The sequence below is a fragment of the Rhinoderma darwinii genome, chromosome 4 (genome assembly GCF_050947455.1).
Source record: "Rhinoderma darwinii isolate aRhiDar2 chromosome 4, aRhiDar2.hap1, whole genome shotgun sequence".
In the NCBI taxonomy this organism is placed as follows: Eukaryota; Metazoa; Chordata; class Amphibia; order Anura; family Rhinodermatidae; genus Rhinoderma; species Rhinoderma darwinii.
Genome location: NC_134690.1, coordinates 68,968,615 through 68,982,257, shown reverse-complemented (window position 1 = coordinate 68,982,257; position 13,643 = coordinate 68,968,615). Strand labels below are relative to the sequence as shown.

General features: G+C 42.8%; 1 protein-coding gene across 2 annotated transcripts in view; it reads right to left on the bottom strand.

Annotated features, from left to right (window-relative positions):
- Positions 1-4,787: 4,787 nt before the first annotated feature.
- Positions 4,788-13,643, bottom strand: part of PPP2R3A (protein phosphatase 2 regulatory subunit B''alpha) — a 79,774-nt gene continuing 70,918 nt past the window's right edge. The window contains exons 8-13 of one of the 2 annotated variants that reach the window (XM_075861175.1): positions 13,432-13,480; positions 12,107-12,196; positions 11,368-11,543; positions 11,146-11,264; positions 8,868-8,974; positions 4,788-7,295 (exon numbers count right to left, since the gene is read on the bottom strand). In XM_075861175.1, the coding sequence (XP_075717290.1) occupies positions 7,199-7,295; positions 8,868-8,974; positions 11,146-11,264; positions 11,368-11,543; positions 12,107-12,196; positions 13,432-13,480 (638 nt within the window). In that variant the 3' untranslated portion in view covers positions 4,788-7,198. The remainder of the gene's footprint in view (positions 7,296-8,867; positions 8,975-11,145; positions 11,265-11,367; positions 11,544-12,106; positions 12,197-13,431; positions 13,481-13,643) is intronic. The other variant, XM_075861176.1, reaches the window with a different exon arrangement.

Sequence of the window (13,643 nt, the reverse complement as noted above, 5' to 3'; positions counted from 1 at the left end):
CAAGGGGGAGGGGGTTTGTGTGGCACTAAGTACAAGGTGGGGGCTGTGTGGCACTAAGTACAAGGGGGAGGGGGTTTGTGTGGCACTAAGTACAAGGCAGGGCTGCGTGGCACTAAGTACAAGGGGGGGCTGTGTGCCACTAAGTACAAGGGGAGGGGGTTTGTGTGGCACTAAGTACAAGGCAGGGCTGCGTGGCACTAAGTACAAGGGGGGGCAGTGCGGCACTAAGTATAAGGGGGGGGTGTGTGGTACTAAGTACAAGGGGGCAATGTGGCACTATGTACAAGGGAGGGCTGTGCGCAATATCTACAAGAGGGGCTGTGTGTGGCACTATCTACAAGGGGGGGTTGTGTGTGGTGCTATCTACAGGGGGCTGTGTGTGGCGCTATCTACAAGGGGGCTGTGTGTGGCGCTATCTACAAGGGGGCTGTGAGTGGCGCTATCTACAATGGGGCTGTGTGTGGCGCTATCTACAAGGGGGCTGTGTGTGCCGCTATCTACAAGGTGGATGGGTATGGCGCTATCTACAAGGGGGCTGTGTGTGGCCTCTTTTAACTTATGTTAAACTACCTTATATAACTATCATCGCTTGTAAAAATGTAGAAATGGTTTTATGCTCGAGTTACATTAAAAAGAAATTGTGGAAAAAAAAAAATTACACCTCATTGATTGGTAGAGAAAGCAAACATGTCGAGGGGGAAGGAGATGTAGAGAATTTTTTTTTTTTTCTTGGGGGGGGCGCCAATCTGAAAACTTTGCCCCGGGTTCAGGAGAACCTAGCTACGCCTCTGCATTAATGACAATGGGAGTTTATTATAATAGCTCAGCTGAAGAACTTGTGAGATTTTCAGAAAGTATAATATACGGGGTGATGCTTTTATAGTAAAGACTATCCCCTAAAATAAAACATCCCAAGTAAATATAAGTCTTTAAGTTCTGTCAAGTTGTTAAACCTATTTAACCATTTCTTACATCTCTTCCAGGGAAAGCAGGGTGACAACTGGTAATACTGCCCTACAGGCTGTGGGGTGCAAATTAAGCTGTGATGGCCAGATCTGCAACAGAGGCCCGTAACAGAGGCTCCAACGCAGATGTGAACAAGGCCTAATATAACTGCACAGCAAGAAAGAATTGCTATGCTTTCGTTTCCAAAAACTAGCAAGCTCTGTGGGAGGTAAATGCGCATTCATACTGAATATGACCAACAGATAGAAGGGTCTATTCACACTGCAGTGTACATTCACTGAACGTATCCCTAGCGCCCCAATCAACTGACAGATACCATAGGAGTGTCCTTTTGGCATCCATGGGCCAGTATACCTTTTTTCAACTGTATGGTATGGCGAAGTTGACTACACTATTCCAAATAGACACATCCAGAAAAAAACATGTTGCGCTGTACTTTTTTTTTTTTAACGGTGGCCTACGTATGCCTATACACTGGCATATGTCGTAGGCTTTACTCAGAGGTATACATTGGGAAATCCTCCCAAAATGTACCTCTGACATGGTGTGAACAGACCCTAAGGCTGGGTTCCCACAGCGCAGATTTTGCCTGCATTTTGTAAGCCCAAACCAGAATTGGATCCAGGAGAGGAGACCAAGAAGGCCTTTCTTTACATATTTCTTTTGTTTAGGTTCCGTTCCTGGTTTTGACTTAAAAAAACTGATGCAAAATCTGCAGCAAATCTGCACTGTGGGAACCCAGCCTCAGGGTGTATTCACACAGGCAGGTTTTGTGTTTTTTTTCTCTTTTTCAAACACCTTGCAGTGGTTTAGCAAAAAATTTTTGGAAAAAAAAAGGCTGAATTTTTCCCATAATTTTGGGATAGTCACAGCAAAAATACAACACAAAACTTGTCCATGAGAATACACTCTAACCAAGAAATATCTGTATGAAACTCAAGTTTGTTTGTTTTTTTGTATACTTTTATTTTTGGGGAAATGCCCCTTATGGTGTAATTTACATCTGAGACACATTGATTTGCCCAAAAAAGTAAAGGCCCATTTACACAGGCCATTGATCTGGTGAATGAGCGTTCGTACGAATGCTCGTTTCCGATCCTTGGCTCGTATAAACAAGGCAGCGATCAAATGACAAACGAGCGAACGCTTGTTCGATGGCTGATACCAGCGATTATGCATCCTATAAAATCACTGTGTAAACAGGGGTTGTGCTGCCGACAATAATGTGAACTGTATGGGGATCAACCGATCGTATTAATGATCGTTCGTGTCCTATACAGTTTGCATCGGCGTGTGGGACGATCGTAGTTCAGTTAAATAACATGATAAATTATCTGAAGTTGAACGGATTGCTTTATAGATGCCACTTACTATACTATACTGAAGAGCAGTGAACACAGTACTGGTTAGGCCCCATGTACAACACGACCGTACTCTGTAATTGCGGCCCGGTTCTATTGGCTGCAGCCACCTTAGAACCGTGTCGGGAATTATGGAGCATGTCCTACTTTTCGATTTTTACAGGCTGTGCTCTCATACTTTGCATGGGAGCACAGCCCGAAAATGCGGCCCGCGGCCTCGCAGTCGCCAGCCGTGATTACGGGCACGACCGTGTGCATGAGGCCTTAATCCAATATGCTCTACTGCCCCCTGCAGGTTACTTCGTATAATACAAAGTATATGTCATGCATGAAGAAAATTACATGAATGATGTATTCTGTGGTGGGGGGACTTGAACACAACATCTATAGAAAATAGCACCACCACTATTCCCAACACACACGACTTTTCTCATTTGTATTGGCGTGGCTTTCCAGCTGGACCAAGTGACAGATTTATGAAATTTTTTCTGAACAACTCAAGGGACAATATGAACTGCAGTCTCCAGCAAGAGCGCACCCGCTGGGGGACATGGCTCACAACACTGATCCTGACAGCATTCCTTATAAGGGCACATTCAGACGTGGCGGAATTGCTGTGGAATTCTTCTGCGGACGTTTTTTTACATTTGTTTCAATACATTTTTAGGCAAGTCAGTTCAGACGTTGCGGAAAACTCTGCTGCGGACCATAGGCTGCGGTGCGGAATTTTCAGTCCGCAGCATGCACTGTCTGTTGCGGAGAAGCGGAATTTCACTGCGTATTTCAGCCTTTGCAATACAAAAACTGAAATCTATGGCAAGTCCGCTGTGTTTTCTGCAACGTCTGAATTACCTGTCAAATATGCAAATGTTGGTGCAGATTCGTTGCGTAATTGCCCCAAATCTGCACCAACATTTGCAGCGGAAAAATTCCGCCACGTCTGAACGTGCCCTTACAGGTTCTCAGGTCTTTGTAAATCTGTTTCATTGAGAAGATTTTATGTAGAAGTCTTCAGGACAGCGTAACGCCCGATAATGCATTCATTTATGGAGTTTAAAGTGCAGGTTCAGCTGTGAGATACTTGCTAAAATAAATCATTGAGTAACTTGGGAAATTTTTAATTCACTTTGGTTTCCTAATATTCTGTTGTCTACTGACTGGTAGCAGGGAAGGCATGGTTACATAGCTGATAAGTTTTGAAAAAAAGACTCAAGTCCAACCTATAATCCTGACGTGATGATCCAGAGGAAGGAAAAAATTCCTTCCCAACTCCAAATAAGAGAATGGAGAGAACATATCACTCGCACACCCGAGGGAGAAATGACATTAATGACACCATATTAAGTAATTATCTAACTTATTCACCTTAATATTGAACCTTCATTTTACGGACTTAAAGGGTAACTAAACTTTTTAAAAACACTTGACATGTCATAGTGACACGTCAGAAGTTTTGATTGGTGGGGGTCCAAGCCCTGAGACCCCCACCGATCACTAAAATGAAGTGGCAGAAGCTCTCAGGTGAGCATTGTGCCTCCTCTTTTCCGATCGGCTTTTCCCGGAAGCCAAGCAACTTTGTGTACGGGTTCTATAGAACGTCTATTGAGTCCGTACATCCCTCGCTCAGCTTTCCGAGGAAAGCTGATCAGCAAAGAAGCAGCACAGCGTTTTAGCAATCGGTGCGGGCCTCAGTGCTCGGACCCCCCACCGCTCGAAACTTCTGACATGTCAAAAGGTTTTTAAAAGTTTAGTTACCCTTTAAGATGTACAGAGATCTCTTCATAGATGAAAAAGCACCAGAGCACACTGCTGGAGACATTACACTGATGTGTATCCCACCACTGTCCACGCCAATATAGGAGACTAGGAAAAAACAAACATCCAAGTAGCAAACATGTACTATCGTCTGGTTGTAGGGGCCAATAGAAAACATCACTGCATGTTAGGGTCTTATCTAATTTAACCCTAAAGGTGCTTAAGTTCTAGCCAGGCAGATAACATGTGTGTTGATTTTTGTTGCTATGGGTTACTAATAAATAAGCCTGTCATTGTGTACATGTGATGTAGTCACTATATACAGTATGTCACCCATAAGTGGGATCTTGGCAGTACATGACATCGCCAGACTCTTTATATGGATTAATATCAGATCCCCAAACCATAGCTAAAAACTGAAGCTGAGATTGGGGGAGTAAGGCCCCATACACACGACCGTATTTGCATCTATCCGTAAATACTGTCCGTAAATACAGATCTGTAATTTATCCGTATATGGAATGTCAGCCGCAAATACGGTTTGTAATGCATCCGTATTTGATCTGTATATACGGGTCCGTAAAAAAAATAAAAAAAAGTAGAGAGGCTGCAAAGGTTATCACCAACATGTTGCATAGCAACGCTTCCGTAAATACGGATGGCTTACGAATGCACATCCGTAGCCATCCGTATTTACGGAAGCACGCATAGGCTTCTATGGGAGAGTCCATGCCGTAATTACGGACAAAAATAGGACAGGTTCTATCATTTTTTCAGCACGGACACCCATCCGTAAAAATACAGAAAGGTGTCCACGGCCAATAGAAATGTATGGGTCCGTAATTACGGATGAGAAATACGGTCGTGTGTATGGGGCCTAAGTTGGGAGATCCACAGATGCACAAACCTGTTTCTGAGAAGGGTTCGGTCTTTGATCATACAGCACTACCAACATTAGGTACCACTCACTTTTAATATATATACACTACTTACAAAACTAAAACTCTGCATTGATATATTTGTCTACAAAGAGTGAAGGCACATCCTAGGAAGGATCAAACAATAACAAGTAACAGACAAGGCAGACACAGGGAGACCTGGCATCAGATGAGTGGATGACGTAAAATGCTCTAAAAGTGGCTCATACACAGGGGGCCAAAACGTATTCAACTGGAAGGGACATTTTATCTGGTCCTACACACGAGTGGCTGGGCATTCTGGGACGTGCTCTCTCATCCTGGTGTAATGGCAGTGATTCTCCTCCGCAGAGCTCATTAATGGACATTTCATTCAGAAAACGTAGAGATATGGAAGTCAGGGGAAAAGGCAATTCTGCTGTAGGTTTTTGCGTATTTTTTACTTTTCACTACGTGGTTTAAAAAAACATATTCACTTTTTATACGGGTCATTATGATTGTAGTGACAAATATGTTTTTTTTTTTAACACTTGCAAAATAAAAACAATTTTTTAAGAAAATAAATTATTTTACTGTGAACACTTTTTTTTTTTTACTTAATACTTTTTCTAAGCCCCAGTAGGGGACTTCACAATTCCTTTGATCGCTTATTTAATACTTTGATATACTCAGTATAGAACTGACAGGCAATCTATTTGGCCATGCCTAATGGGCATACAGCCATGAGGCCTGGGGGCTTTGTTAGGCTCCCAACTGCAGTGGCAACCCCCTCCCTATGTCAAACACCTTAGATTCTTTTCATTACGGACCACAGCATCTAAGGTGTTAAACGGCTTTGGGATCAGTATTCTCTCAAATCCTGGCCATTAGAGCGGGTGCCTGGCTGTTAATCACTGCCGGGCTTCCGTAGTGATCGTACAGGAACAAAAACTGTACATCATTGTGTCTTAAAGCATCGGCGCCACACGACGCTGATGGGTTGACAGAGGGAGTCCCCTCCCTCTGTCAAACACCTTCGATGGCGCGGTCGCTTTTGACCGCGGCATCTAAGAGGTTAAACTGCCGGAACCAGAGTTATTGCTGATTCTGGCGGGAGCCAGACTGTGTATAACAGCCATGCTTCTGCCACTGATCCGGTAGGGTACAGTGGTAGTACCCACGAGACCCGAGTGATGGGTCACGATGCGGGAACTAGCACCCACTCGTGGCGAATATATGTCGTTAAGGGGTTAAAAGGGTTATCTGGGACGCTGCTGATGATTTTTAAGAGTCCCTGATAATTCCCTTAAGTAAAAGCAGCCAATGAAGTGCATGTTGGGTAGGTTTCCTGCAGCCCTATGTAAATCTATATAACACATGGTGATATCCAGGCGAGCTGTATAGCTCAGCTCTGCTTCATCTGTGTATTGCTTGCAATGTTGAAAGCGAATAGAGGGAAACTACTGAAAACCATGTCCCAGAATGCTCTGCCAACCTCATCATTATAAGCCATCCCTGTAATAATTGTGGATGATAATTCCATTATGTTCCTCTTACACATATTTATATAGAGATAGGTATGAATTATACATAATATAAACCTGTGATAAATAGAAACACTTGACTCCATGCTTATCTCCTCCTCATTACATATACAATTTATCTCATAGGAGGTTTTGGGATTTATTGTCGGTGGAGCTTTGGTTCTATGTGTTGGCAGCGTACAGATATGAGGTGGGTAAAGGCAGTGATAAAATACAATTACATCAGTTCATTTCTCTACAATAAACACACAGGCCCTCAACATATCTATACTAGTGCAGAGACGGACCAGGACGGTTACCTATAACAACCAATCAGATTCCAGCTTTCATCGATCCAGTGCAGGTGAGAAATCGAGAGCTGGAATCTTATTGGTTGCTCAGAGCAGCTGCTTCAGTCCTCCTTGGCACTAGTGTGGATACAGAAGGCCCCTTATTTAAGACATATTGCACATAAATGGCTTTTTGTTCGTTTGACAGCAAACTTGTGCACTCACACACGAGCGGTAAAATAAAAGCAGAACTTAAATCTTTTTACAAAACAAAGCAATTCTCTTCACAAAATAAATCATAAAAATATATTTATATATTATTTCCCCCTGAAAGTCTTCTCGTGACCAGGGCTCAGTCCATAAATACTGGTCAGTCTGATTGTCCAGTGAAGGATGCAGGTTCAGTCTCACGCCGTCAGGTCAGAGATCACCAATTTATCCATTTTATTGACGATTTCGGGAGCAGAAATGATTTCATCTCCATCATAGTCCTCTTCAAATGACCTGGGAACAGCAACAGATCACAACATTTTTTACTGGTTTACGTTTATTCTGCATGTTAATTAAAGTGGTTCTGTATTAAAAATAATTGATAGTTTATCACTGAAATATGCCATTAAAATGCGGATCGGTACAAGTCCGACTGCTCAAACCCTCGGGCTATGTTCACACGGCGGATTCTGCTTGGCGGGTTCTGCTGCAGAATTATTCCTGCCGTCACCAGGAGGATTCCTACTCCCATTCACTTCAATGGAAAGTTTGCGTGGAATCTGCCCGAAGATCAGGCAGGACGCTTCCTTTGTCCGCTGGCTGAAAAAAATCAGCTAGCTGGAAAAAGCGTCCACCTCCCATTGAAATCAACAAGAGGCAGAATTTTCCGGCACATTGCGCCGCAAGAATTCCTCCGTGTAAACGTAGCCGAACCTTTTAAGAGAATTATGGGGCCGCTGCAAACCTTTTGGGTTTTACCAGACACAGTCTCAATGGTATTTCCGCTCAGCCCAATTTAAATGTTTGGGGCTCAGGTGACGCTGAGCTGCAATACAGTGTACGGACAAAGGTGGCACAGGGTCTGGTAAAAGCCAAAGACCTTCGTGCTCTACCCAGCTACCGTTAGCTCCGCCCACTCTACACTAATTGACAGATGTCTTTCTATTAGGCTAGGGCTAAACAGCGACTTTGGCCACAGCAAGATCGCTGCACGGCCCTTGCCTGCATCTCAGGTAATAAAAGTCAATGTAGCCGCATTGCGACCCACAGGTTGCTGCGACCACAAGATGACAGTTGCAGAAAATCCAGCATGTTCTAATTTCTTGCGACCCTCGTGTCAACCTTGAATTGACTTTCATTACCTGCGATGTAGGCAGGGCGACACATCGATCTTTGGTTGTGTGACCTGTGTCGCGGCCAAAGTTGCCATGTAGCCCTAGCCTTTTTTGTGCATAGAGACATCTGTCAATCAGCAGAGAGTGGGCGGCGCTAGCGTCAGCTCAGCAATAGGCTGGATTCATCTCTGGCGGATCTGCATGTAACTTCTCATAAAAGGGTTCCCATAGCACATACGTGACAGACCGCTGAAGCGTGTGTGCCAATACATTATACTGCTCCCACTGATGACAGCATAATGTAGATGACAGGTTCTCTTTAAAGGGCTCATGGCCATGTCTGTATCAAGTCTCCGTTACTTTTTAAGAATTTACAGTATATTATGGAGCTCCTGCAAAAGCAATTCCCTAATAATCACTGCCTAGTATAACTCCAAAGTAGAGGCACACATATCAAGGTTGCCTTATATATTTGCATATATTGTATATTTACTCCTACAAAGCCAAACCTAGATCAATGTCTAAGGCATGTATATAAGGAAACCGGTATGTCTACGTTGATCTAGTTAATATAGTGTCATCAAGATGGGTGGCCTAAACACATTGTGGGTTATCCTTTCAACATTTACAGCTTGAGATGCCACCATCAACTATGTTTTTGTGTTATCCACTTGGGGGCGCAGAATACAGCTATGAGCTATGGCCAAGTACAAAAAAACACTTGCCGATTATAAAATATAACTTGTCTCACCCCTCTTGTAAATGTTCAGTGGCATTTTCCTCAGCAACCAGGATCTCGTATTCTTCAGCTGCGTATCTGTCCCAGTCTGATGGCTCCGGCGTTTCACTGTCAACATCCTGCACAGAGATAGAGATGATGCTGGGTACGAGTCAGGAGTGCAGGTTATTTCCAAAATGTTTACCCATTTTCCCTTTTCTCAAGAACTGGACCCCTTTGTTCCAGTGGTGTGTGGGTGATTTGGGGTTTATGCAATATGGAATATTAGGAAGCAGCATTGCATGCGAGCTACGCTGTTTCCATAACTACCATTCAGATCTATGGGGCTTTTGGAAACAGCGCAGCTCAGCGAGCTATGCTGTTTTCTTCTTCATGGTCGAAAATCAGCCTGAACACCGAGGTAGAACGGGGTTTAGGGGCCTCGTTCTAGAGATAGGTGGGACCCGCATCTGACATTTATGACCTATCCATGCGTCATAAATGTCCCTTTTGGGAAAACCCCTTTAAGCTATGTACACATCTGCATCAGAGGTTCACTTGTAGATTCCGTCATGTTTGACGAGAATTAAAGAGCTGCAGGCAGCGCTATTTTTCTCGTCAAATCGATGGACACCATAGTGTAACCTATTATAAGTCAATGGGGTCTGTCAGGCACTTGCGGTATCCATCGTACAATGGATCTGTATTCTGGTTTCTGTTATAAACAGTAGCCAGGATGCAGATGTGAACAGAGCCTAAGCTTGTAAAGGGTTTTGATTTAAACAATTCCTTAAAACTATCTTTAACCCGTTAGTGACCGGCCCATCGTGTTTCTACGTCGGTCACTAACGGGCCTTATTCCGATGCCATAGCCATTTTACGTCGCGGCATCGGAATAAGTAAACAGAGCAGGGAGCTGTCAAATCTCCCCGCTCTCAGCTGCTAGAGGCAGCTGAGGGCTAGGAGCGTCCCTGCTCTGCTGGGTGAGATCGATATTAGTATCGATCTCACCCGTTTAACCCCTCAGATGCGGTGCTCAATAGCGAGCACCGCATCTGAGTGGTTTTGGAGAGAGGGAGGGAGCTCCCTCTCTCCCCCACCGACACCCGGCGATACGATCGCCGAGTGTCTGTGACTCCAATGGCATAAATAAATAAAGGCCCCCAGGTCTGCCTGTCATGAATGCCTGCTAGATCATGCCGGAGGCATGACCTAGCAGATGCCTGTCCGTTTTAAACGGACAGGCATAATACACTGCAATACAGAAGTATTGCAGTGTATTAGAATAGCGATCGCATGATCGCATATTAAAGTCCCCTAGTGGGACTAGTAAAAAAGTAAAAAAAAAAGTTTAATAAAGTTAATTTAAAAAAAACGTGAAAAAAAAATGAAAAACCCACTTTTTCCCCTTACAAACTGCTTTACTATTAATAAACCAAAATAAAAGTAAAAAAGTTACACATATTTGGTATCGCCACGTCCGTAACGACCCCGACTATAAAGCTATTACATTACTTAACCCGCACGGTGAACGCTGTAAAAAATGTAATAAAAAACTATGAAAAAATTGCTGTTTTCTGTGAATCCTGACTAAAAAAATGTGATTAAAAAGTGATCAAAAAGTCGCATCTACTCCAAAATGGTACCAATAAAAACTACAAGTCGTCCCGCAAAAAAAAGCCCTCATACAACCGCATCGGCGAAAAAATAAAAACGTTACGGCTCTTCAAATATGGAGACACAAAAACAAATAATTTAGAAAAAAAAGCGTTTTTACTGTGTAAAAGTAGTAAAACATACAAAAACTATACAAATTTGGTATCGTTGCAATCGCAACAAGCCGCTGAATAAAGTTATTGTGTTATTTATACCACACGGTAAACGGCGTAGATTTAGGACGCAAAAAAGAGTGGCGAAATTTTTTCTATTCCCCCCCAAAAAAAGTTAATAAAAGTTAATCAATAAATAATATGTACCCCAAAATGGTGCTATTAAAAAATACAACTTGTCCCGCAAAAAACAAGACCTTATACAGCTATGTCGATGCAAAAATAAAAAGGTTATAGCTCTTGGAATGCGACGATGGAAAAACTTAAAAAATAGCTTGGTCATTAAGGTCCAAAATAGGCTGGTCATTAAGGGGTTAACCTGGCCTAAACCCTATGATCAATCCTCTCCACTTTTTTCATCCCATTTCTTAGAACAGAAGATACATGAATTATTTGACTTCCCCTTATTAAGAAGCATAGATCACTCCATCACTAGGTCAATGGATGAAGAGAGAACACACGATTAGACCAGAGGATGGTACCTTTTGCACTGCAAAGGGATCTCTTTGTTCGTGGTCCAGATACTTCTCAAGATTGAAGCAGGTGTCGTAAAATATGTGAGACATTTTACAGCGTTTCAGGTCTTTTAGAGTGATCCGACCTAAAAGGCAAAGTAAGAAAAAGGCATGAAATGTAGAATTTACGATCATATAATTGTCTAGAATTCAAGCAATAATGTCACATATTATATGAGTGCTCTGTACCTTCATCTTCCGGCTTTACCAGGTCTAATAGTTGGCACAACAGGTCCTGGAAGGGTAGTGGCTCGATGCCCATAGTTTCCATTTTTTCACACTGCTCTTCATAGAAGTATTCCAGTTCATACATGGATAACACTCCGTCTCCATCCAGGTCCATGCACCGGAACCAGTACTCAATGCTATAGCAAGATATGGCAAGATTTTTGTGTCAGAAGACAAATGACACTAAAACTCAACCTTTTTATATGCCCTTAAATTATATTGCACAATTCACTGTGCAACTACTAACAAGACATAAAGCACCATTTTCATTTACCGTTTTGAATCTATTAAATTGCATAGAGTGAGGCAGGGCCAGGTGAATGTAGGTGCCCTGAGCAAGAAATCCCACCCCTGGCATCCGGATCTCCCCATGACAGATACCTATAGGCAATCTCCTCTGAAGTCTATGGGAGTTATTGAGACATTCGAGTCAGCATGGATGGCTGAGCAGTCATCAGGGGAAGCCTGTTTTCCTGCCAGGGGTGGTACTGTAAAATGCTGAGCCAAGAAGATTGGACAAACTTGGCCTAGGGAGTGCAGGTAGGTGCTGGAGGACCGCCTAGGTCGTCAAGGTGGTGGAGGCAACAGGCTACACATCTTCTGCATGCTCGGCTTTCACAATTTCCTCATTTCTGGATCTACGACCCAAGTCCAATAAACCATATTGTGTTGTATTAAAAAATGTAACCTGTTTTCTTACCTTGTGGGGTTTTTCTTGTCTTCCTCAGATAAAAGGAACCAGACAAATTCTGCGTAACTCATCTTTCCCTCCCTCTGCACAGCATTTCCTCTGTGAATAAATACAGTATAATTTACTATGAGAGATTAATAAGCTGCACTTGCACGGCACCATGGAGATTTATCATTCTTTATGGCATTGTGTGCTAGAAATGATAAATTCAGTTTTAATATGACAATTGTTTGTACCCAGCAGACGGCTATGGAAGGTCATTTGGAGGTCCCTTCTGCTTCCTCCTTTCTCTTACCATCCCATTAAAGAAATGTGACAGAATAAAAGTGAAGTACCTATAGCTGGGCAACTGGCACTTATTAACCATGTAGTTGGTTATAACTGTACGTTAAATACCAAAAGACAGCCACTAGAGGTCACTCTGCTTCATTATTTTAATCAAACTGCTGGTCTCGTATATGTAAATGACTTTTTTTTGTGTGCATACAACACAGCTAAAGGGAGAAATAGGGCTCTCTTACAGAAAATCTGTCACCAGGGCAGATCCCTATAAATAAGGGAATCTGTAAAATGCCCTTATAATGCTTAACTAGTGGGTAAAAAAGTACTGAGTAAAATTCCCTCTCATCGCTAAGTCTCTTGGGGTCTAGAATAGGATTGCCACTATATATATATATTACCCAATAGAAGCCGCTGTTTTATTATGCAGAGATAGCGGCACATGCCATTGCTGGCAAAAATATTTAATTTTTACCGGATCCCGGTGTTAATACCAGCTGGGCCAGTGGTTTACCGACCTGGTGGCACCCCAAGTCTAGAATGAGTCACATATGCCAATGAGTGCATGTTGAGGTTCCCTCTCCTTATAGGAGTCCATTATAGACAATGCCTACTTGCTAGAAGAGTACCTTGACATTGAGCTCATCACAAAGTGTTCCATTGGCTGGGACCCCCCAGCACTCTGTAATCCGTGTAGAAACCTGGCAGTAAGTGTTAAATCTCCCTGCAGTGCCTCCACAGGGTTAATTAAGAATTACACACTGTCCATTCAAGTCAGTGTAATACAGGACAGGTCCTCCAGAGCGAGACACACTTTATAACCGCTCTTCACTCTGGCCAAGAGATGAGGAACCTGAACAGAGGACTACCTTCAATTAAAACTCAGACTTCCCCAATAGGGTATATGGGTTTTCTAATTTAGACAAGCCCTTTAACGCTTTTGGCTAATTAGCAGATCAAGAGGGTTTTATGCGATTTATCTGGGACAACACTGAATTTGTAGTATAAATAATGTCATTAATTTCCTCTTTATGAAGCAGCTGCCCTCATCTTACCGTGTAACTGCTCCTGAAAATATCCGTTCTATGATTCTATTTGAAGATGCTGGAAGATAAAAAAATTAAAAAATTTAACTGTGGAACTACTATAGGACAGACAATATGTACTGCAGGTTCTATATAAAATACTTGCCGTACAGGTTTCCACAGACTGCACCCTAAAACAACTTTGACAGCCCATGATTCAAAGAGTGCAACAATTCTCTACA